Source organism: Juglans regia, chromosome 13 (assembly GCF_001411555.2).
Source record: "Juglans regia cultivar Chandler chromosome 13, Walnut 2.0, whole genome shotgun sequence".
NCBI classification, from domain to species: Eukaryota; Viridiplantae; Streptophyta; class Magnoliopsida; order Fagales; family Juglandaceae; genus Juglans; species Juglans regia.
In genome coordinates, this window is record NC_049913.1 from 36,210,160 (window position 1) to 36,235,544 (window position 25,385).

General features: G+C 34.0%; 2 protein-coding genes across 3 annotated transcripts; one reads left to right on the forward strand and one right to left on the reverse strand.

Moving 5' to 3' along the window:
- The first annotated feature begins 5,893 nt into the window (after positions 1-5,893).
- On the forward strand, positions 5,894-10,369 carry LOC108997197 (2,3-bisphosphoglycerate-dependent phosphoglycerate mutase-like). Of its 2 annotated transcripts, none has more exons than XM_018973355.2 (9): positions 5,894-6,236; positions 7,030-7,301; positions 7,604-7,827; positions 8,168-8,286; positions 8,377-8,533; positions 8,628-8,729; positions 8,824-8,943; positions 9,918-9,978; positions 10,054-10,369. In XM_018973355.2, the coding sequence occupies exons 2-8, from the start codon at positions 7,031-7,033 to the stop codon at positions 9,960-9,962; spliced, it is 1,038 nt and encodes a 345-aa protein (XP_018828900.1). In that variant the 5' UTR covers positions 5,894-6,236; position 7,030; the 3' UTR covers positions 9,963-9,978; positions 10,054-10,369. The 2 variants fall into 2 exon arrangements, with proteins under 2 accessions (XP_018828900.1, XP_018828901.1); XM_018973356.2 differs by lacking the exon at positions 5,894-6,236 and adding an exon at positions 6,273-6,356.
- A 1,062-nt stretch (positions 10,370-11,431) lies between these two features.
- LOC108997198 (phosphatidylinositol transfer protein 3-like) lies at positions 11,432-16,546 on the reverse strand. Its single transcript, XM_018973357.2, has 6 exons — positions 16,290-16,546; positions 14,019-14,110; positions 13,740-13,916; positions 13,054-13,152; positions 12,379-12,621; positions 11,432-12,180 (listed from the first exon to the last, which is right to left on the reverse strand). Exons 2-6 carry the CDS (start codon positions 14,091-14,093, stop codon positions 11,776-11,778), a joined length of 999 nt encoding a protein of 332 aa, XP_018828902.1. The 5' UTR covers positions 14,094-14,110; positions 16,290-16,546; the 3' UTR covers positions 11,432-11,775.
- Positions 16,547-25,385: the final 8,839 nt, after the last annotated feature.

The following is a 25,385-nucleotide window of genomic DNA, read 5'->3' on the forward strand; positions in this document are numbered from 1 at the left end:
CAATCACAAAGGAATTTGTGTATTAGTGGAGCTCCAAATGCAACAATTGGCTTGTGATTTAGGAATTTTCTGTATAATATCCAGTCATGGATGTAACTTTTCTCTAATGAATGAATGAAGTCAATTTTTCATAAATATAAATATATATATATATATATATATATTAACCACTAAATACTAGTTAGTATATGGACTAATACATATCTAGGGGTTGTAACTGTTAAATATGAGTAATGCACTATTACTAATTTATACTATGTATGTATTACTCTACTATGTGTTCTGCTAGATTAATATTAGATATATGCTATATAGTTTATATTGAAGGTATACGATTATTTTATATATACATATACTATAACCATAGGCTTGAAGTTATAGCAATTGATACAATCAGGGGTATAACCGATCTGGTTCAATATGGTTTTGGACATATTTTATAATCGAATTGATATATACCGATTTTGAGATTTGAAAAATCAATACCACACCAATTACACTCCTAAACCGGTACTTCCAATTTTATAGGTTCTAATCCGGTTCGGTCAAGTTTTTTTTGTATATTATATAGTATATTATAGTTTATATTATAATATATAATAATATAGTGATAATATATTATAGTATATTATAATATAAATTATAATTGTATTATAGACTATAGTGATAATATATAGTTATTTATATAGGATTTTAAAATTTAATATTATATTAATTAGTAATTTATCATATATAATATAAAATTACATATAATATAAAAAATATTTTATACAATATAAAAAATTAAAAAATATATATATATGAACCAATCGATTTGGTCCGATGTTACAAAAAGGAAAACCGAAACAGGACCAATTTCAACCGGTTTTGAGAAAAATAGAACCGCTAGCGGACCGAACTGAACCCGGTATCGGACCAAACCCACCAATTCGGTCCGGTCAGGTTTACCAGTTCACCGGTTTTTTTTTTCACCCTTAGATATAAGGTATACTTTATATCATAAATCATGGCTTATACATACATATATTCAATAATAGCCTATTTACTTGTATAGATCTTAGAATAACTTATTGATAAATAATTGTTAATGGTTCTATGTGAGATACTTAAATATAACTTATACCAATATATTTACTAGTTTATATATTGGAGTAGTTGTTATTAGTTTATCACGATACTTAATTAATTACTTATACTATAATTAATTAATAGTTCCACATCGGTGTTTCATTTATAGCATATTCTCGTAAATTATTAACTGGATTTGTACCATGTCATTAATTGTCTAAACACACTTTATATATAATTAAATAGATAAGTCTAATAATATATTTATATTATAATGATGATTTAATTATTAATTTAATATTTTACTCATGTTGATGCTATGATATATATGTGTATATATATATATATTACTTAATTTTTATGTTTATCAAATTTCATATTGGAGTATAATTTATACTGTGTAACTTATACAATAGTACATTATTTTACAATCATCTCAACCACCCACTCAACTTTTCTCATAAATATCACAATCTTGTGATAGTGTTTGGTAGAGGTGGCAATTCCTGTCGTATCATTTGAATTCATATAAGTTATTCGAGTTCGTATCATGAAAGAGTCATCTCTAACCTGACCTGAATAACAAAATGAGTCATTCAAGTACAAGTTAGCTCAATCTGTATCGGTTAATCTATTTTTTCGGTCAGTCATTATGCTCTTATCTATATTCTCCAATGAATCTATTTAAAAACATAAATATCGTATGTTTTAAGTTGTTTACAATATATGGAAATAAATATCTTATTTCTACATTAGCACTTATTAATTAATAAATAATTGAAGGGAAATAATTATTTCATAGAGAGATCATTTACTAAAAATTACCTCACAAAGGGATGTGTGGTACTTTAAATTACAAAGCTTTATTTATTGTAAAGTAAATTTGATATACCACATTATGCCACGTCATTTTATGAGGTAATTTTTTTAATTTCTCTATAGATATACTAGTTCTCGTAATTGAAATTGACAACAAAGCATAAATTTTTATTTGAAACTCTATCACTTCAAATTGTTTTCTATATTTTTTCTTTGATTTATGAAATAGGACCATGCATATTTTATCATGTCCCATGTGAGAAATGAGAAATGGTCTTTTGTTGTTTATCTTTTTCTCTGAGTTGAGTACTAATTGTTTCACCTTATTAAATGCGAGAAGTTATGAAAGAAATTAAAAAAAGAACAACCAATTTCAATAAACTTTTAGAAACTTTAATTACGAAGTAAATAATAAAGAAAATGAAATGCTAAGAATACCACATGTCAAAATATGCTTAAGATATCGAAACTAGTTTCTTTTTCAAAATGCAAAATATTGAATTTCGAATTCCTATATATATATATTAAAATATTTACATATGATCGACTCATAAAGGTTGACCCGTGAACCAATTGCATTGGTCAATCCAGATCTGACCCGGATTGACCCAAACCCTATCATGCACATTAATATTAATCCTATTATTATGTGTTGTGTGTCATGTTTACAAGTTGTGTCAAATATTGTCAGTCCTAATATTTTGCATGTTGAAATTCGACTCCAACATCTGCTCCATTTTACTAAGTCTGAGGCACAGCAAATTTTAAGGGTATCAAGGCTAGAGTTGGAGATCAGATTCGACCTCCAATTAAGTTAGAGTCAGAGTTGGAATCTTGGATTCTGACTCTGATTATGTATGTGCCCACTCCTAATAAAGTGTCCATTAGTTATCTTGGAGTTGTTATTTTTATTTTTATTTTTTGACAAAAGTTTTTTTTTTTATGTGTTTCTTATTATATTAATTTTACAGTTGACTTGATATTTAGGGGTTGGAATGTACTATCATGACGTGGTATTGTTTGTTATTTTAGAAAAATAAAAGATGATCTTATGGTTATGGTTATGAATAGTGTCACATCAACACAATTTTATCATTTACATGCATCATGTTGTATTAGTTGTGATGAGTGTTTGTTGGAGTCATTCATTCTTGTTAATGTATGAATCTCCTGTTTTCAGAAGATTCTTTTGCCTAGATCACTTTTTAATGGGCCTTTTTCGAGCTTGGGCTTTGTAGAAAGAAAATTTTTATTCATAAGTTTCAAACACCACACATCATCTTTTTTATATTTTTTAAATTTTTTTTATCTTACCAAATGTTTTGTAAATGGATGATGAGTAGAAGAATTCAATTATTTTAAGAAAAATAAAATAAAAAATAAAAATTATGATATGTGGTGTTTAGAGATTATGAATAGTAATACTCTTGTAGAAAATATGCCCAACACTAATTTGGAAAAAGAAAGTATTTTATTAAAGAAATTACTATCACCAACAGACCACTTGCAACCATTTCAAAAGTTCGAATATGCGAAACCACATCAATTGCCTTTCATTTTATGTCCTTTCAAAAAGTGATTAACAAGCATTCTTTTACAAACTATTCATATATGAGAAACTTATGCGGGATTTTATAAAATTAAATTTACAAACTATCATAACTTCATCTACTATGTCATATTGTAAATTTATTTTTATTATAAAACAAATCTACTATGTCAATTTGTAAGTTTATTTTATAAAATTTCTTTACGACTGTAGCAATATATATATATATTATATATTTGGCCTCCATTGGCTTGCTTTATCTTTAATTTGTTAACCTAAGGTGCGTGTGTAAATCGGATTCAGTCACATTCAAAAGTCTCTTTATGGGTTGGGTGCCTCTTGTCATGGTCGTGTGTGTTGCTTATTCGTTCCTTAATAAAATGTTTATGGACTGAATCCATAAATGAAGATGCTGATGAAGCAGTAGTAGGCTTTATGGATTCTTGCCAACAATCTTAAGCCCATCTGAGTCAGTGTGGGCCTGAGCTTGACAAACCTGACTCGCTGGAGCTTTTGCTGCCTACTCGTAAACTGAATGGAAATACCCATTCCTTTTTGTAAGCTACTGTTATGACCAAGGTCATTTGATATAATATTAAAGAGAAATATTATAGTTACAAATGAATTATATAAAAATAATTTTATAAAGTAATGTGACTTGATGTCATTCATCATATTATAAAATTATTTTTATTATAAAATAGAACTAACAGATCAAATGAAACTATCAATTTGTGGAATTAAATAAACAATCTAATAGTGTGAAGTGTATTTATCTTTTTTCATTTTTTCAAAAAAGTTTTCATGCTGTCTCTCACCCTAGAAAATAAAAGTTATACCCAATTTAAGAAAAAATGATTCATGAAATGTTTTAGAAATGTCAAGAGGAGAAAGAAAGAACAATCTGAGAGCATATTCCTTAGGAAACCAGCACAATGAAATGACCTTTCGGAGGTCATAAGGCAAGGGAGAGTTAGGTGGGGAGCGTTTGCATATTGGTCTTCGAAGAATTTCTACTTCATGACATGAGCACGTTTTATATCAAACCCTCCATAAACCAACAAGAAAGGATGCTGTCTGCTGACTCAGTTAGGTGGCGTTCTTTGCAGACTTTGAAGGGTCGCTTTGTTTGGTTTGTTCAGAAATTGGGAGAATGCTGGTCTTCATTATTTTTATATATAAGTTATTATTCATTCTCACACTTCACACCTATAATTTTTTTATAAGGTATAAAATATTTTTCATAAAATATGAGAATATTTTTTATAAAGTGTGAAGTGTTGAATAATGACTTATAAGAATAATTTTTTTTTTTTTTAAATTGTAAAAGCTTGGAAAAATAGCATTTTTCATACAAACAAATTAGAATGCATGCAGAGATTACGTAAGACTTATATACTCTAAGACTGTACCTAACTAGCATCACTATGATATAAAACTAACTATTAAAAATATGCCATATTTTTTTCATTTTGGTGGACAATTGGGCCATTTGACTTGTCTCGAACTAGCATGCTTCTGGGTTTTGGCTGTGTAAAATCGTATACGACTTTGATTTTGAGTTTTGGTCAGATTTTTTACAAATAAACATTTGAAATGTAATGCTCTTTTCTAGCATCATTATCTCGCCATGGTAACTTCAGATTTGCCAAAGTCGTCGTCTTTGATATTTTGACATATTGGCATTAAGAAAATAGTTTTTAATTAAATTAAGGTTAAAATCACAATCAGTCAATCATTACGCACCATTCATCTTTCTACTAAATTAAATATTATTAAATTTTTAACCATCCCTCCATTTTTAATCCTCAAGACCAAACCCTTTTTACATCAAGAAAAGTTAATTAGGATCCTCTCGGCCAATTACAAGAACTGGATGCAGTTGTTTTAAGAGTAATATATCAATATGTCTATATATTATTAGAGCCAAAATCAACAGATTGGATCCATATTTTTTTAAGAATTATTATATCATCTGAAAATGCGATATTAAAAAATGACGGTAATAAGAATAAGGAAAATGATATTACGCCGTCTCTTAATTTTATTTTAAATTTTTTTTACTTAATAGTTAAAGAAGTAATTATTATTATATTAGTATTTTTTATTTTTAAAAAATATTTAAAATAAAAAAAAATAAAAATATATATAATTTTCACTAAAGACACACCAAGTGGACAAACTTGGGTGGCATAATAGCACTACCCAATTGTTTTACAATTAGGTTACAACTCCACGTGAAATAGAGTGTAGTTTTGTAATATTAAAATTTATTTTTAATGTAATGACATGATTTTATTGATTTTTGAAAAAAAAAATTATAAAAGAGAACAGATGATGATAGATAATTACAGTAACACATTTAAAATAAATAAATAACAAAACAGATAAGTACTGTAACACATTTCAAAAAAAATAAATAACAAAACAAAAGAGAGGAGCAGAGAACTATCGTACATTACAAAGAATAAACTCTCCAACTCCGCCTCAAAAAATTTGTTTGTTTCAACGAAAGTGCAAACTGCGGGAGGGAAAAGGCTACTTGTCGTCGTACTGTTCCTCCTATAAAGCGCATCTGAAAGACAACAAAGATCTAAATTTCTCCATTATATATACGTATTGGTGTTCTGTGTATTGCTAAGAATAACAATCTTTCGTTCTCAATATTTTCTTTGAAAAGGACCTGTAGCTTTGTTCTCGTCGTCTTCTCCGCCAGAGTTTCTCGTAATAAACTCTTGCCCACCACCTTATTTGCACTTTTCTCTTCCTCGGTTACTTCGCTTGCTCCTATATAACCCAGGTCATACTCGCGTACCCGTTTTATTAATCATCAAGGTGTTTTATTTTCTATATTTTATTTGTTGCTTCTTGGCATTTTGGTTTCTGGGTCGTTGTGTTGTTTGTTCAATATTGGCGAAGGGTACGTTCTTTGTGTATTCTTATGATGTGGTTTTTTATATGGCAGATTTTCGTGTTTGATGCTTGGTCTTGTTTAATTTAGGATTTCTTAGGAATCCGTAAGGGTATATTGCTGATTCAAGCTTGAGAGCGTTGGGTTGCTCGTTCTCATCCTTGCTTTTGTTGGTGTGCAGAGTATTTTTTTTTTTTTTAGATCGGAAATTCGTTCTGATCGGTGTCGTGGATATAAGGCTTTTATTTTCTGATAAATTGGTTAGTCATATCTGGTTTTCTGTTTTTTTTTTTTTGTTTTTTCGGGATTATGAACCTGAATAGTTGAAACATGCTTCCTGAGCTTGTTGTCTCGCATTTGTAAGTTTAACTTTGGGGCGCTCTAGTAAATCTTTGTACAGTGATGATTTAGTATGCATAAGATCATTGTACAGTAATGATTTAGATATGATCAAGATTTGGTTATTTTCTATTCTTTTTTACTATGGGAATATATGCACCATATTCTTTTGTTCCATGAGCAAAAAGAGAGAATTTATATTTGATGCCATTCCTTTTGTAGTTTGTTGGTCGATATGAAGTTTGTGCTGCCGACTTTATGCTTTGATATGTTCCAAAATGAAAGGAACCCATATGTGGAATTGGCATCCATACATAGTTAATTGGTATATTTTGATTTTCAGAATGGCTGCCTCAGTGTTTCACCAGGCCATTGGGACTCTTCAGTCTCATGGACATTTTAACAATTCCGGTCTTCATCATGAGCAAGGGGACAATTATATGAGATTGATTTCTAAGGGTTTCAAGGTTGAAATTGGCCTGTCAAAAAGAGGATGCTATCGCTCTGTCCAGAGGAACATTGGTGTTGTTCAAGCCTCGACATCTCAAACTTCAGTGTTTGAACCAGTTCTGTCTCCTGCAAAAAGCAACGCCAGTAGCTCTCAGAAAAAATCAAGTAAGCCTGTTATATTGAATCTGGCTTTGATACACAATCAGGAAGAGTAATCTAGGATTAACGATGGTTCTCTTGACTAAGTCAGTATCGTCTTAAATAGCCTTAGTCCCCTTATTTGGGTTTAATTAAAAATATTTTTTTCTTTTTTATAAGTAATTACAGGAATACTTTCTGCAAGTATTTTTCTGGTGTTGAATTTATAACAAAGTTGGTCCTTTTAATTAAATCTATTCTCCTGATTTGGAGCCAGATATTGTCCCTTTTATTGAATTTTCTGACTGCTCTTCTGGTTTTTCATGCAGATGAAGCTGCTTTGATTCTGATTCGGCATGGTGAGTCATTATGGAATGAGAAGAATTTGTTCACTGGTTGTGTGGATGTGCCACTAACTAAGAAGGGTGTGGAAGAGGCAATTGAAGCTGGCAAGAGAATCAGCAACATACCTGTCGACATGATCTATACTTCTGCACTGATTCGTGCACAGATGACTGCCATGCTTGCAATGACCCAGCACCGTCGTCGTAAGGTGATTCTGGAAAATATATTTTAGGTGTTCAAACTTCAAATACAACAAGATTTGACACTTCTGAATGAAATTTGGCACCTGATGTCGACATAGAGTTGAATTGGACTTTCATCACTGGTCATCAGCCAGTAAATTTTAGGATGAGTGAATTTGATTCTGCTTCTATAACACCCACCGGCCCCCCTTCTCTCTCTTCCTCCTCCAGGGGACAAAATATTGTGTTCCTTGCATTTGGTCCAGGTTTAATTTCCCTGGGAAATGTTTTCATTTTGATGCCATAGAATCGTTGTGTCTTGTCTCTTTTTATACATCAACCTATTAACCATCAGCCCGTCTGTAGGTGCCCATCATTATTCATAATGAGAGTGAACAGGCAAGGGCTTGGAGTCAAGTTTTCAGTGAAGAAACTAAAAAGCAATCCATTCCTGTCCTTGCAGCATGGCAGTTGAATGAAAGAATGTAATTATTCTCCTCTGCTTTAATGATCGTTTTTCTTGCATCTCCTTTCCTTTAAACTTTTCTTCAATTATAAATTGTTCTTCCTTTCAGGTATGGAGAACTACAGGGTCTCAATAAGCAGGAAACAGCTGATAGATATGGGAAAGAACAAGTTCATGAGTGGCGTCGGAGTTACGATATTCCTCCTCCTAATGGCGAGAGTTTGGAGATGTGTGCTCAAAGAGCTGTTGCTTATTTCAAAGATCAAGTATGCATGACTAAGTTTTCCTCTCATCTGTTTCTGTTCAGTATAATGCTCTGCATCCAGGTTCATGTAATCACATTCCATTCTTGTGCTGCAGATTGAACCCCAGCTTCTATCTGGAAAGAATGTAATGATTGCTGCTCATGGGAATTCACTGAGGTCCATCATCATGTATCTTGACAAATTAACTTCCCAAGAGGTAATATACATTTATACAATTGGAGATTTTCGGTTTTAACTCATCGTAAAACAAAGATCATGCTCTTCCTTTTTTCTTCTTTCTTTCCTGACAGGTTATCAGTTTAGAACTATCTACTGGAATACCCATGCTTTACATTTTCAAAGAGGGAAAATTCATAAGGAGGGGAAGTCCCGTGGCACCTACTGAGGCAGGAGTTTATGCATACACTAGGGTATGCAACTTCTTCCTGTCGTTATTCATTTATCTGTTATGCACCAAAACATCTGTATTTTATATGTTGCTTGAGGATTCGGGTAAATGGTACCGTTCTGATTTAAAGTAATTGACCTAAAACAAGAAAGAAAGAATTCACTTTGAAGGCCACCATGGTTCGTTTGGTTGTTGAGAAGAAAGGGGGAAAAGATGGGCCTTAGTTTGGGACTTTTTTTCTGGCAAAGATTCTAAGAAGCTATAGAATGTTCCTTGAAGAATCATTACCAATAACCCGTTGAAGTTATTCCGTCTTTCCCTTGTTTGTTAGGTCGTCATACCTTTGTTGCAGAAATGGGCCTGCTGTTACTCTGATGTAAAAGTCCTTTGGCTTCCCTGTTGGTGGGAAAATCTTTTTCTACAGAAAATATGTGAACTGCAAATAGTGATGATGAGTCTGATTGAATTTTAGCGATAGATGTGCTTCTTCGGGTACATGCTGAAAATTCTTTTTTCCCCCTTAAAAATTGTCTCTCTCCAAATCTCACTTGTTCAAGAATATTTTAGCAAGCCTGAGAGAAAAATGCTTACATGCTATATAATCGCACTTTGTTTTCCCAATTTCTCCTGTGATGAAATAAACATATTGTGATTGGTGCCACTTAAGTCCAGAAAATGATTTGCTAGACTTAAAACTGCTTGTTAGATGAAATAACTGACTAAAACATGCGTGTCTTTAAGTAAAACTAAATGGGACTTTATCAGTTTCAGAGATAATGAATGACCCCTATGAGAGATGGTAGCCGAGAGAGTGCACTTTGCCACTGACATGACCTTTGAGGTTATAGATCACATCCCTCCTAAAGATTAAAAACTAATAATGGAACCATCTAAATTACTTCATTTTTTTTTTTTTTTTGGGTCTGTTTAATTAAATTTCTAGAAGTAGCTCAAGTAAATTACTAACACTTATTTTGCACTTGAATTTTATTGCAGAGTTTAGCTCTATACAGGCAGAAATTAGATGATATGTTGCATTAATATCTTCAATGTATAGGTAAGCCCAATTACTGGGTTTTTCAGTCCTCTGTCTCCTTCAATATGTTCACGTTTTTCTTAATGGCTTTTTCAGGTGCTTAACTGTTGATGTCATGAATAGAGAGTACGAGGAAAAAACTGATTTAGTACTGATTCGCAAGAGCTAGCTAGTTGCATTAAGTATGTAACTGTACAGTTTGCAATCAGTATCAAGCTGTCTACTACTAATGTACTCTTTGCATGTGTGATCAAGTTTCATACTTATATTTTGGAAGTAGATATGTGGAAGACATACAGACGTCTGCAGTTGTATTTATTTTTATGTTTTTTCCTTGAAACCAAAGTTTTAGTTGGGATTGGAAGAACTGGAATAAGAATATTTCTTTGGCACCACGAGCCTTTCTTTCTTCCTTGCAGTGTTTTTTATATGCTTCTTCTTGGATTTCTTTGCATTGGTTCATTGAGGATGAGGAAGAGGAAAGAAACTTATTATTTTCTAACATACACAAAAATCTACATCCCTGAGGGCGGGCACGATGCCTGGTTTGGATGCCCAGATGAGATATAAAAGTGTTGTACTTCATCTTTCATCTCTATCCAAATGACAGAATACAAAATTTTATCTCACCTCTAATATTTCAACCATTGCTAAAGTAATATTACAGTAATAATACAGTACCACTACAGTTGATATACTACAAAGTTTCATCTACATATTAATCAACTGCGTGGTATCTTTTCCATGATATTAATGGTTCAGTCCAACATTTCCGAAAGGCTCCATTTCAAGAATATGGAATCATCCCATTCCTAGGTTCTTGACCCCCAAACAAAAAACATTTCAGAACATTTAAGTTGTTATTTTTCAAGTCGGTTTGTACTATTTTGTAGAGTACACTATTCACATCGTTTAAATTGTAAGATTTAATTTATAAAATTCAAATTTTAAAGTCTCTCTTTCAAATCAAAATGTCATGAGACCACTTTATTAAGTATCTTATCAACACCGGTTTATAAATAAAATTTTTTCATAATATTTTTTTGCCTCCGAAGTATATAACTATAACTTTTAAGTTATGAACTATGCTGTCTTGATTATGTTAGGGCTGTAGGTGGTCCCTTCATTTTGCATTTTTTTGAAAAAAAAAAAAAAACATATTTACATATTTACATATTTACATTCTTGAATAAAGACCTTTCATATTACAGCCGCATGTCATGTTGCTCAGGTTGGGCCTAGGCCTTAAATGGAGAAACCTCATTTCCCTCACCCTCCTCACCTCTACTGTCTCCACTGTTTCCCAATGCTTCCATCGTAATGTAGATTTTTCCTTCTTTTTTGGGGACATGATACCTCCACTTGCTCCTATATTTTTCACGGATATCATGCCTAATCAAAACCAACGTCTCAATACAAGTTTTAGGCCAAGTTCTAGGAAGAGCAATGGTAAAGAATTTCACACGACATGCAATAAATAAGCAATATTGCCAAATGGACTTGTATTCTATTGGTAGTTTCACTCCTCCCTTTCAAGGAAGTGGCCTGAGGTTTGATTAAATTAAAGACAAGAGACAGGAGAGAATGCTAGAAGAAGACAATGTCGCATGTGATGCTGTTTTGAACTTAATTAAGCTTTACACTGCAGGGAAAAATCATCCAGGGAATCTAGACACCGATAACGACAGAAACTCCTACAATTCAAGTTTCTAATCAAAATGCCAAATGGTCAGCAAGGGACATTTGGTAGGGTTGAGTGTCCTTAACTCAAATAAGGTGGTGTTCCACCTTTGTTGTTTTTCCAGTCGATCATACATCTCAGGTGACATTTTTGCTACCATCAGTCTCCGGCATATTCTGATCTGGGAATTCAACTTCCGATTCCAACCCTTGAGAAGGGGAATTGTCTGTTTTCTCTATGTCGGAAGCATCAGAATCTGAGCCCGTGTTGATTGAATCCAAAGGAGCACTTGTCAGAGCTGGTTGTGTGGCTGCCGAGGGGGGATTTCCTCTTGTCCAAAACGAGGCCATCCTCTTATCATCCTCTCCCATTCTTTCTGCATATCTATTTATATTAAACCCCGTGTCATCATTTCCACCAAATGCAGACTCAAGCTGATCCATATCAAATAACTCCTCCATTATCTTCTTGGAGTTGAGGTCGTCAGAGTAAACAAACTTGACTTTCTTGTAAGTTTTGGGCTCTAGAAATGGCTTCACCACCTGCATTAATACATTCTTTCAACATCAAAAGCCAACTAAAATACAGAACTATGTGCGAACCTACTAGCAACCAACAAAAGAAATATTGATAAGCAACAACCAACAATAGGATGACAGATCAATAATTTACTAAATTGGAAATTAGCAACAAAGAATCATCAACAAAAAGAATACAAAAGAATATCGCCACACGTATACCTTAAAGAATGGCTCAAAAAACTTAGGCGGGTTGTATAATATTGCCACACCAAGGCGTTCAGGATAATGGTCTTGTAAAACATGGGCAGTTTCCCGTGTCAACTTCACTGAAATATTTGACAAATTGAAACCTTCGAAATCAATTAGCCAAACCATCTGTTCCTGGTCTGGTGGCAGATTTAAAATGGCATTCTCCATGCAATAGACCAAATACTTGATTTGTCCTTTTGTTGACTTTGAGTTCTGCAATCAAAATAAGCATGAAAAACATCAAGGAAACATAAGGCAAGGTACTTTTCTTCCACTACTAATATATATCTGCTTTTAATCCGTACATACCAATTATTGATTAGAGGATTTAGCTTGTATGAATTGTTATTGGTTCGATACCAACAGAAGCACACAAGCTTCTCAACTTATTAAATATTTTTCCAAGAAAAGATTTATGTTCTCACAATTAAAACTATGGTTAACAGAGTAAACATAATTTAAAAAAAGGCATTGATGTTTTTATTATTATTTTGTGAATTTAATCGATTTGTTTAACGATAAAAAAAAAGTTATTATTTTGTGAAACACATCTACCAAGAACAAAAGTTCTACAATGTTCTTCAATTATCAAGTAATAACCAGAACATTAAAGCACAGAAGTCAGAAGGCATTGTGAGATGAAACCTGGCGACTAGGTCTCATGACAAGAACTGTTCTCCCATGCTTGCCAATTGAAGTTGATCTGTAGATTTTCCCTGTCTCCGCTTCATGAGCAACCTCCTCCTAGATCACAAACAAAAACAATAACCTTTAGCAACATGAATTCTCAAGATGTTATATCATGAAGCTGAAAAGATATAACCCGCCCAAGGCTGAAAGGGTTTTAGTTGATCTGCTCATTGACCATCGAATTAGTTTTATAGAAAGTTTGACTATAGCATCATAGATTAATTCATTCCAGATTGTTTATCAGCTTAAAACTTTTTACATTGTGACAGTTGGATTTGGAGCCTTGGGTAGCATTCCAAATGGGTATGGGTCGATTGAACCTGTTCAACCAGCATTGAAACACCTGGCCTTTGGTTGATAACTTTAAACCTGGCCCATGGAATAGTGCAAGGCAACATAATAAATAAAATAACTCCTTAAGGAAGAGAGAGATGGGGGTAGGGGGGAAACAGAAAGATGTACCAGTATGACAAGATCATCAAAACTTTGAATCGCTACCCATAGCCTAATTTCATAAACCTTTCAATAAAAAGGATATTCCAAGGAGACAAAAAAAAAATGTGGAGTCCAGCACATTTTCCATCCACAGATTCTAACTTAAAAATTTCAGAGGAACAGAATGGAGATTAATGGAAGGGTACCCAGCGTATCTCTTCTGGTTTGTATTCCAATCTCCATTTTAAGGAATCTTTCAGCATTTTACTAGCTTTCTTGACATTCCAGTTACGTGCCAGTAGATATCTTGAGATGGATGCATCAGAACAATAAATGGACAACTTATCTGGCACTGGCCCTAATAACCTCCTCAACTCGTTTATCTGCAAATATGAAAGAGTATCAAGGCTTAAGAAGAGTTTCTTGCCACAATAACAGTAGCATTTTCATGAACCAAACTAAAGAACCATGCAATTGGCAGATACCTTAGCCTGCTGCTCATCTGATGTCAAAAGTTTCTCTAAGCCATTTGAAGGAGACTTATTTAACCCCGCACTCATATTGTCAAAGAAGACACCTGTAGGTCAGTAGTGGGAACTTAAGAATTTTAGTGTCATTACCTACTCTCTCCGGTTAATTAGTGACCAAAATGAAAGTGCAAGGATGAGTAACAAAAAACAGACTCTGTGTCCCACATTACAGCAAAATAATGAGAAAGCATTCAAGAAAGTTAAGTTTCTTTCTTTTCCAACCAGCCAGAAAAGTGCAACCTTCAGATCAAACAAATATCAAATATTATCAAATAATCAGAAAATTGATCCACACTAAAGCTATGTTTGGTTGGTAAGAGGAAAAAAAAAAAGAAAAGAACGAAACAAAATTTGAGGTCATTATAAAACAATATAATGACCTCGTGCTAAGTAATAACCTCTAAATTGCATGAAACAAAAGTAAAGAACATTTTTTCGCAAGAAATCTTGAGCATAACCATCCCTACAGGAACTCCTTGTTTGTGATAAAACTTAGTACCCAGTTCGAGTTTTCAAGGGGAATGAAACAACCAAGCTTAGTTCTAAGAGAAAGGGAACACAGATGGGGGGAAAGCATGATTTTGGGAATATCTTCCAAATGCACAGCTATCCTTATTTATTGGAAAAAATAAAAGTACAAATACTTTAGCTCCGACTAGCTTTACAGAAATTTTGGGAATGTGGATAATTAATTATATTAGACATCTCCAAGCAAAATCAGAATTCCTGCATTATCGAAACTGGGCTACATGCAACAGGATCAAATATATTGGCCTGCACTTGGTGATATTAACAACTGAGACTTTAACATTGACAGGATCCAAATACATTTAAATTACTTTGTTTTTTTTAGAGTCATTTGAATTACTTTGTTGATTCTCTCATAATGCTTCTCTAGATCCCACATATACAGGATTACAACCGTGTTCTTTTGGTGGGTCAAATAGAAACACCCTTAAGGTTGATTGCAACTTCCCTCCAATCATATCAATTTCATAGCAACTTGCACTTAGGTACGGTACATCACAAAAGTCCAGAAATGCCAAGTATATGATATGTAATTAGATAGCCTCAAAAAACATTGCAGCACAATTTACCATCCCCCTCCCCCTCCCCCTCCAATCCTCTGTAAACCATCTCTATATTTTGTCACACTTGGGGGAGTTTAGCAAACAAAACTCCCTATTAAGTCAGAGGGAATTTTGACGGTCAAATATATCTGGGCCGTTGGTGGTGGCCAGGGTAGCCACCTCTCCAAAATTAAAAAACTAAATTAAATTAATTTATTTATTACACCCTCCATAAAAATTTCTCTAAAACATTTTTATATCCTCACATATTCTAAATAGGTCCCACCACTTTATAAAATCCTCTCAAAAAGTTTTCTCAACTATAGCAAATCTTCTCATCAGTTACTATTTACTACCTCACATTCCACACCCCAAATCCTATGAAAAAAAAAAAAAAGATGGAGCTATAAAGTATGGGGTGAATAGTGACTAATGTATAGCAAAAACCTTTTTATTATTCTTAATTTTATATCCAGCAAAATTATGTGGTCCCTCCTGTACATTGTCAGTCTAACACTAAATACGGTTGATAATCTCTCAGGATGGTCGGTGAAGAAAAAACATTTACAATCTGACATTAGATCTTTGAATGCGAAACCCACGCTCTCATTTGTAAAATATGCGTTTGTGGCAAACCGCGAAGGCTTATGTTAGAACATTGTACATGAGCTGTTTGATCCATCCAAAAATTTAAGGATTGCATGCTTTTAATCCAATATAAACAGCTGGAAGGCGAAGAACTCATATAAGCTGGAAGCTTTTACATTAGCAATTTGAAATATCTGAAAGCTACATGTAATGTGACATAAGCCGCCCACTTATCAAAAAAAAAAAAGAAATGTGACATAAGACGCCCACATTTTGAATTTAATTCAAATAACCCACTACGGCATGAGCAAATCTCAGACCTAAATGACTCCCAACAACCATCAAAATCAATTTCTCCGGTTTCTAATTGAGACCAAAACAAAATAAAACAAAGGTATCCATTTTACCAACACATTATTCGCCCAACTTAGCAAACTAGGAACCTTAGAAACAGTTTTCTTAATGCTTTGAATGCAAATAAAAACAACCCACTTAAAAAATGGGCATAGGGGATTCATGGCGCACGATATCAAGATCCAAAAAGCGAATGCTAAAGTAAGCATCTAACCTGAGAAATTCAAGGATATGAGCCAGAAAGCCGCACAGAAAGGCAAGTCTTTCGGAGCTCCTCAGCAAGCAGGCAGAAACCAGCTCAACCGAGAAAAGGGTGTCCTTAAGGAGTTGAAGGTAGCAGATGGGTCGAGACTATTGAGGAAGAATATACTTCGGATCCACTCATTGGAGATGACACACAGATGAAGCCGGAGTCTGTCTCTGAGGTAGTTAATTACCCATGCGATTACCTTCGGCTTAAAAAACATGTTTAACATATGAACAATTTTTTTTTAATCCTATTATTTCTTTTAATATTTCGTAGATCTTAAAAGATTAGATCGAGGGTATTTAATGCTAAAAGTCAGAATTGTCCGCTTTAAATTTGTTTCAATCAAAGACTCCGCCTTTTTTTAATTTTGTTTATTTATTATCAATATTAGTATTTATTTCTGACATGTGGGAAACCATATGAATTATCATAAAGTTTTGAACCAAAAATGAGAAAAGTAAATAAATTAAAACATCACCAACACTAATTCCTAAAGGCCCTTAAGTTTTAACATAATATCATTCCTGCCTATGATACAAGATCAATGTTGGAGATTAATTCAAGAAAAAGAAGGGAAAGAAACAAAGATTTAAAAAATAAAAAATAAAAGGATTGTTTATAAATTTTTATTTTTATTTTTATTAAGTATAGCATAGTAAACAAAAGCATGCACCTAGCTTTTCACTGTTTATATAGGCCTTTTTTTATGGTCCAGCCACCCCGCTAGAGTACACCTAAACAAACAAAACCAACACATTTTTTTGGTAGGAAATACATCCACATGGCCAACATTTTAACCTACCCTAACCCACCAAACTATTGGTATTTGTCTGTACATTAATGACCCGACTGTGTCCTCAACACCGCACATTGGAGAGGCCGCCTACATTATCATAAGAATAAAGAGATTATTATTATTATTTGAAAAATAATAGTTATAGTTATGAGTATAAGAATCGTATAGTTATTTAAAATAAATAAATAAATACAGAATACATATAAAAAAATTAATTTTTTAATAATGAATTACACTATTTTTTAAAATGATTGTATGATACTTATACACCACACGACTACATATAACATTACTCGAGAAGGAAGAGGAAATAGAAACCTTACCAAACGGTGCTGTTTTGGCTTCTCAATTGTTGGGCTATTGGTGGGCCTGGGGCATGGATGCTACATTTAAGCTTTTATTTATTGGTTGGAGTCCAAGATTGAAGAGCTTCTTAACACACCCACTCATGTGAATGGATAAAAAAGATGAGAGTAAATGGATGGGCTCGGATCTTTGCGCGATTTCATTTGAGGAGCCACCTTTGACGGGCTTTGAATTTAGACAGATCGTAATATTAATTGAATCAAGATTATTTGAAGAGTAATTTTTTGAAAAACAGTTAAAATCAATCGTGAAAAAATGAGTACTTCCATATGAGTTTTAGGTATGCCATACTTTCATTTTTTCCAAATAAGGCGTGTTGTAATTTTTTTTAAATGATTGTGAGAAGTTTATATGTTCAAACTGTAATAATATATTTGTTTACAATGAAATTAGAAATTAAAGATTGTTGGACTAATTCCAAGTTATAAATAATATATGAGAATCTTTAAAATCTTTTAATAGATACCAAAATGTTTTAATGCTTTAGAGTTTTAAAACCAACAAATGAAATGGCTTGGATTTTCATGGGAGATTTCAACAAAATTTTGCATCAGAGTGAGAAATGTGGGGCAGCTTTGAGACCATACAGCCACATGGAAGATTGAAATATTAGCAGCTCAAAGCTCAGATCATAGACCTATTGTTATCACGATGGCTTCTAGTATGTAGTATGCAGGAGAAGGAGAAAGATCATTCAGATATGAAGCTAATTGGGCTCAAAAAGAGGAATGTCATCTGCTAGTAGAGGAAGTTTCGAATAAGCCTATGTTTGTATTTGATAAATTAAAGATGACAACAAAAGGTCTACTAAGATGCAAAGCAAGATTGAAGGCATGGTGTAAAGCGAGTTTTGGTAATTCTAAAAGGCTTATAAACTCTAAACTCAGCCAGATATCAAAATTCCATAAGTCTAATACAGGTGATCTGGAGAGTAGTATAAGAGTTTTAAAAAATGAGGTTGATCTGCTAGTTGAATAGGACGACCTTAAATGGAAACAAAGGACAAAGCAAAGGTGGTTAAATGAAGGTGATAAAAATATAGAGTTTTTCCATCAATGTGCGAACCAAAGAAGAAAAACTAATGCCGCCATACACAAAATAACATATGAAAGAGAAAATGTGGCAATAACTCTCGAGGCTTTAGTGCACAGTTTCAAAAGCATTTTCAATAACTCTTTTCCACATCTCAACCAGAAAGCATTGAAGGCTGCTTGAGTTTCTTGAATGTCAAAGTGACTATGGACATGAACAACAACCTTATCAAGAAGTTCACTACTAAGGAACTTGAGGAGGCAATTTTTCAAATGCACTCACTAAGCTCCCCAGGACCAAATAGTTTTCCACCTGCCTTCTATCAAAACCACTGGAGGTCAATTGGTAAAAATGTTAGTGATGTTTTTTTGTATGTGCTTAACTCAGATGGTTTGGTAACTAAGATAAATTAAACTCATATTGCTTTGATCCTCAAGATAAAATCTCCCTCCAAAGCATCTAATTTCATACTATAAGCCTATGTAATGTCCTTTATAAGATCATTTCAAAACTCTTGCCAATAATCTGGAAAAAAAATTCTTCTAAAGATTATCTCCCCTACTCAATCTGCTTTAGTGACGGGCAGATTAATACTTGACAATATTGTTGTAGCTTTTGAAGCTACACATACTATGAATAGCAGACTATCAGGAAAATCTGGACATGTGGCCTTGAAACTCAATATGAGTAAGGCATATGATCGAATAGAGTAGGAATTTCTCAAAGTATTTACAAGGAAGTTGGGGGGTTAATCTAGTAATGAAATGCATTCATTCTGCAACATATTCTATGCTGATTAATGGGATTCCTCGACAAGTGTTCAAGCCATCAAGTGGAATTAGGCAAGGTGACCATTTATCACCTTACCTATTCATCTTAACACCTCGAGAGAAGCACAAGATATTATTCTGAGCATTGCAAGAATCAGATCTACTTTGTCTAATGAGAAGTATCTTGGATTTCCAACACTTGTTGGAAGGTCTCAGTAAGGCATAAGATCAGTAGCAATAAAGTGAAGACCCTCCCTCAGGCAAGCAAAGAAATTATCCTTAAGTCAGTGGTGAAAGCTCTACCTACATGTAGCATGAGTCTTTAAACTCCCTTGCAGCCTCTTCAAAAATATTAATAGAATTATGCAAAATTATTGGTGGGGACAGAAGGAACAAGAGAGAAAAATTTACTGAATTTCCTGGAACACAATGGAAAAAGCTAAATCAGCTATAGGGATGGGATTTAGAAACTTGGAAAGCTTCAATTTGGTCATGCTAGCTAAGCAAGGCTAGCGATTGATTTAGTACCCTCAGTCATTAGCATCTCAAGTGTTAAAGCTAAAATATTTTCTAAATGTTAACTTTTTCCAAGCCAAAACTGGTAGCATACCCTCTTTTATTCGGAGAAGTATCATTGCAGCAGGATCATTACTAGATAGAGGTACAATCTGGAGAACAGGAAATGACAAAAAGGTTCACATCTAGAAAGACAAGTGGATTCCAAAATCATCTTCATCCATAATGGATTTCATAAAGATTTGCAAGAACAGTCAAAGGGTCAGATCTCAAACAGAATTAGCAGTAGGCAAGTTTGGTAAGACATGTGGAAGCTTCATATATCCCAACAGATAAAATAATCTTATGGAGAGCTTGTTGAAAAGGTCTTCCCACTAACTTGAACCTGTTTAAAACGAAGATAGTGGATAGTCTAAACTGTCCTATTTGTCTAGAGGGGGAGGAATCCGTAGTTCATGTTTTGTGGATCTGTCCTGCAGTACGAGATATCTGTGGCCAATGTTCCAAAAAAATCCAAAAAATTTCTCTCTCCAAGAAAACTTTTATGGATATGATAGAAGATATGTGGACTGTTTTCAAAAAAGAAGTTACGAAGGAAATAGCTATGGTTTTCAAAAGAGTGTGGCTGGGAAGAAATGCATTTGTTTTTCAAGTAGAATTCAAACATCCTAATGTAGTGGTAAAGCAGTCACAAGAGGTTTTGCAGGAAATGTAGGCCTTAAGGCCTTACATACAAATAAAGCAAGCTAGTCAGACACCTCTAGTTTTGTGGAAAAAAGATAGGACCCTTCTCCCATGAACACCTTTAAGATAAACTAGGATGCTGCAGTTGGCAGGACTCATTGCAAAATTGGTATTGGAATGGAAAAGTAATAGCCACAATGAGGATGAATCGACCCCTGTTTCCTGACCCTCTACTTGCTAAAGCAATTGGTGCACTTGAAGCTACCATCTTTGGTCTAGAACTGAGCATTAGTCAAATCATTCTAGAGGTTGATTCTTAATAAATAGTTCAAGATTACAAAGGAAGAGGAATATTGGTCTATTGTAGGAATGATTGTTTGCGACATCAAGAATAAGCTTCAACACTGTGGAGCGTAGTCTATCCATCATGTGAGAAGAACCACTAATAATGTAGCACAAAATGTTTTACTTGTTTTGACGTAATTGTAGACACGGAGGATTGTCCCCTCGTGTATGCAATGACTACGGTCTTTGATTTAGAAGATGCTTGAAAATATATCTCATTTCATTCCATCTCATCTCGTCCTATCTCATTCTCTTCTCAAACATCATTCAAACGCAAATACTTTCAAACTAATCATTATAATTTTTTTAAATTTTCAAACAAAAAATAATTAAACTTTTTCAAATTTTAAAACAAAAATTATATTAAAAAATTATATTCTAATAATATTTTAACTTTATAATATTTTTTATTTAATTTTTTCCCTTTATTTTTCCAAAACTTAATAATTACTTCACTCAAGCTATCTTATTAGTATTTACAAAATTGTTTCATTTCCTTCTCCAAGTACTCCTTAAAAGCTCTTAGAGCATTCACATTGGGTTCCCTATAAAATTCCTTATAATTTAGGGCAGGTTTGGGGGGTGGGATGAAACATAAAATTCTCATCTCATCTCATCATTACACCTTTTTCAAATCCTCATACAAAATATAATAAAAAATTTAACTTTTTCAAATCTCAATACAATAATAATACTAAAACACAATATTTTAAACTCTCAAACAAAATACAAAATTTCCATCTCACCCTCCAAACCTGCCTAATTAAAAAGTACATTTCCTAAAATTTTTTCTTAAATTTTACTCATTTTTAAAAAACCTTCTACATCTCATTCCATATCAATTCCTTATTCTTTTAAAATAATATTTCTCTATTCTTTCTTTATTACTTTTTTCTCTCACTTTCATTTACAAATTTAACTACTCAATATTTTTTTTAATGTTTTGAACTATTACTTTAGTGAATATTTTAAATAAAAATTTAAATTATTTTTAATACTTTTAAAATTATTATTTTTTGATATTTTTGTAGTTATTTAAATTATATTTAAAACTATTATTTAAAACTACAATAAATATGAGTATAAAAAAAATGTAGATGATTGGAAGAATAATTAATTTAATTAAAATGAATAAAATATTGATAAAAGTGATTTAAGAAATGAATAGTAATTTTTTAAATACGAGAAATTACTATTTATTTTTTAAATCTTTTATTTAAAATAGGGATATAGATGGAATGAAGTTTTGAAACTATTCTCTAAATTTTTTTTTAAATTACAGGAAAAAAGTGATTTTAAGGAATCCAATGGGATGCTCTTATGAATAAAACAAGTTTACTTTAAAATAAAAAAAAATGTTTTAATGCGAAGGTCCCTGTCGGCTTTGGGCCTCGGGGACCTGGGGTATAACCAAGTAACTGTACAAACTGTATCACGAATGGCGCATCCAATTCCCAATCACCGAAACCCAAACCCACGCCCTTGCCGCTCGTTCCAGCACCACAATAATGGCGGTAGCGTGGAGGCCAGCGTTGCCTCTGATCACGATCTTGGCTCTGATCGTTTACGAAGAGCGGGTCTCGATTCCTTCCTGCAAAATCGTGCTGGGCGCCGTTGATCTCAGTCAACCAGCCACTGAATTTGTAGGGGACCCGGAAGACTTGAAGGTGATGATGGTCGCCAATTTGCTCTTGTTGGGTTCCGAAGCTGGCTTTGTTGAGTTATATTTCAGAGATTATTACATGTCCAAATTCTTTCAGGTAATTTTTCAAGTTTTTATTCTTCATTTCTTCTTGGAAATTGAGTTTTCGATTGAGACACTGGTAATATCTTTTCCAGAAATCTTTCGAAATTTTGAATCCTGATATGCTGCTAGTCTTGGGAGATGTTTCTGCGAAAGGTTCAGAGTTGACGAGGGCTAAATGGGTATCTGTGCTTCATCAGTTTCACGGACTGTTGGGCCCATTTCTTGGACTTCCTTATCATGTTATTCTCGGCGACAGGGACATTGGACAATGCAGCAGTTTGAATGTGAAATCAGTCCATTGGGTTGCTAGCAACTTCCCAGGATTGGACTCGGCCGGTTGTGGTGCCTTTGAAATCAGTAACATAAGCTTCGTCTCGCTGAATTCTGTGTCTTTACTTTGTGGCATTAATAATCTACGGTTTGGAGTTGAGAAAGTAGTAGAGAGAGAAAGTGTGGAATTACAAATGGAAGCTGAAGACGCTACTGAACCAGTGAATGAGTATAGTGAAATCAGAGAGATAAACCATAACTTCGGCTGGAAAGCAAATACTATTTCATCTGGATCTGGTCCTGTTCTTCTACTTCACTTTCCTTTGCACAAGACAGCAGATGGCAGCTGCAGTGCGGACTCTTTTAGGAAAAGTCTGAAACTTTCACGAGAGAGTTCGAATGCGCCGGATGGCAGGTGGGTAAATTCTTTCACTCCACTCACTTTCATTCTTGGCGGGAATAATATATATTTTTTATGCCTTAAGCATGCTTTTGCGAAGAATCTCTTCGGAAATTTCCCTTTCAGTTTGGTAGCAAGCTTAAAGCATGGCGTTGAACGAACTCTCATGTGGTTGGGTAACAAACAGTAACCACTAACTGTAGTCCATTACTATATTTCGTTGATCATTATCGCCGCTTAAAAATTCTAGCTTGCTGTAAAGTCTGGGTGGGAAATGATTTTACTCTAATGAGATTCAACACTTTCGTACTTATATTAGGTGATTTGTATCAAGTTCATATTATTGTTCGTCTTGACAAATAGTCGTATTTTTTTTATTAATTAAGAAGTAATTTTATTAAAAACAAATGTATAGGATTAGTCCATATACACAGAAAATATACTAAAGAAAACGCCTAAATACATTCTAAGAAATAGAAAGCGACAGCAGAAAATCATGAACAGAAGTTTAGTTAATCACTACAGCAGATACCCAAAGCAATAAAGAGCGCACAACAAAGTTCTGGAGTTGCTCCAAAGTTCTCTCCTTTTCATTAAAACACTGTTTATTCCTTTCACATAAGTGATAAGACACAAAGGATCCATCTTCCAAGCCGCATCCACTTGAGAAGTTGAGAACAGCCACGAAGCCTGTTCCAACATGCAAGAAGAACAACCACTCTCAAAGGCATCACCCAAGCCAAGCCGATTCTACAAAAAATGCCATCCCACAAAGCCCTTGCCAACTCACAATGCAAAAGTAATGATTCACAGTTTCCCCATGCTTCGTACACACGAAACACCAATCCATAACTATAACACCCCGCTTCCTTAAATTGTCCAACATCAGAATTTTTCCAAGAGAGACAGTCCATAAGAAAAAAGCAACTTTGGAAGGTACTTGTGACCTCCAAATACACTTCCAAGGAAAAGGAGGACTATTCTGAAAAGTCAACAGCTTATAATACGATAGAACAGTGAACTTTTTGCTCCCCTTACGCTTGCCATACAAGTTTGCCATACTATTTCTGTAAAGGCTGTGTTAGAGGACATGGTTGTAATTAGTATAGTTCATGAGTATACAATGGTCATTTGTATGTAGTATGTATAGGATGTTGAATGTAAATGAAAATACGAATTCATTCTCTCTCTCGGTCGACTACATGGTATCAGAGCAATGAGAGATCCGCTTTAGCTGCCTCCTATGTTGCTCCCGGTGGGCGTGGAGGCCGGAGTGGTAGAGGTGCACGTGGGGGGCGTGATACCAGAGGTAATCGCACTCGAGGTCGTGAATCTCGTAAGTGCACTCATTGTGGTCGCACTAACCACTCGGTGGACTATTGTTGGGATCTCCATGGTAGACCATCTGGATCCGTTAATCAAGCTATTTGCCAAAATGCTACATCACCGTCAACGAGTTCCGACCCGACTCCAGAGATGATTAGCATATCGAAGGATGAGTATGATCAGTTTTTGGCTCGCACACGAGCGACTTCATCTTCCATAGCTACTCATGCCCATTCAGGTACAGCGTCTGCCTGTCTTGTCTCATCTACTCAAGATCCATGGATCATCGATTCAGGAGCTAATGAACATTTGACCGGTTTGTCTTATTCCTTATCTAAGTTAGATACTTTGACATCTCCAAAGAGTGTTACTCTTGCTAATGGTTCTCTTGCTAAAGTTACAGGCATTGGATCCACTAAGCTCACCGATTCTATATCCTTGTCATCTGTTCTATATGCTCCTAGTTTTCCCTTTAGTTTATTGTCCATTAGTCAAATTACTCAAACTCTTCAATGTTCTGTGACATTTTATCCCTCTGTATGTATCTTTCAGGATCTCAAGACGGGGAAGAAGATTGGTACGGGGCATGAAGCTGGTGGTCTGTATTACCTTGATGTCAAACAGTCACCCACTCGAGCCCTCACATCCTCATCATCTGCTTTTGAATGGCATTGTCGCCTTGGACACCCATCTCTTACTCTTTTGAAACGTCAAGTTAGGAATCTTGAAAATGCATCTTCCTTTCCTTGTAAAGCATGTCAGCTTAGCAAACACCATCGTGTGTCTTTTGTACCTCGAGTTGATAATC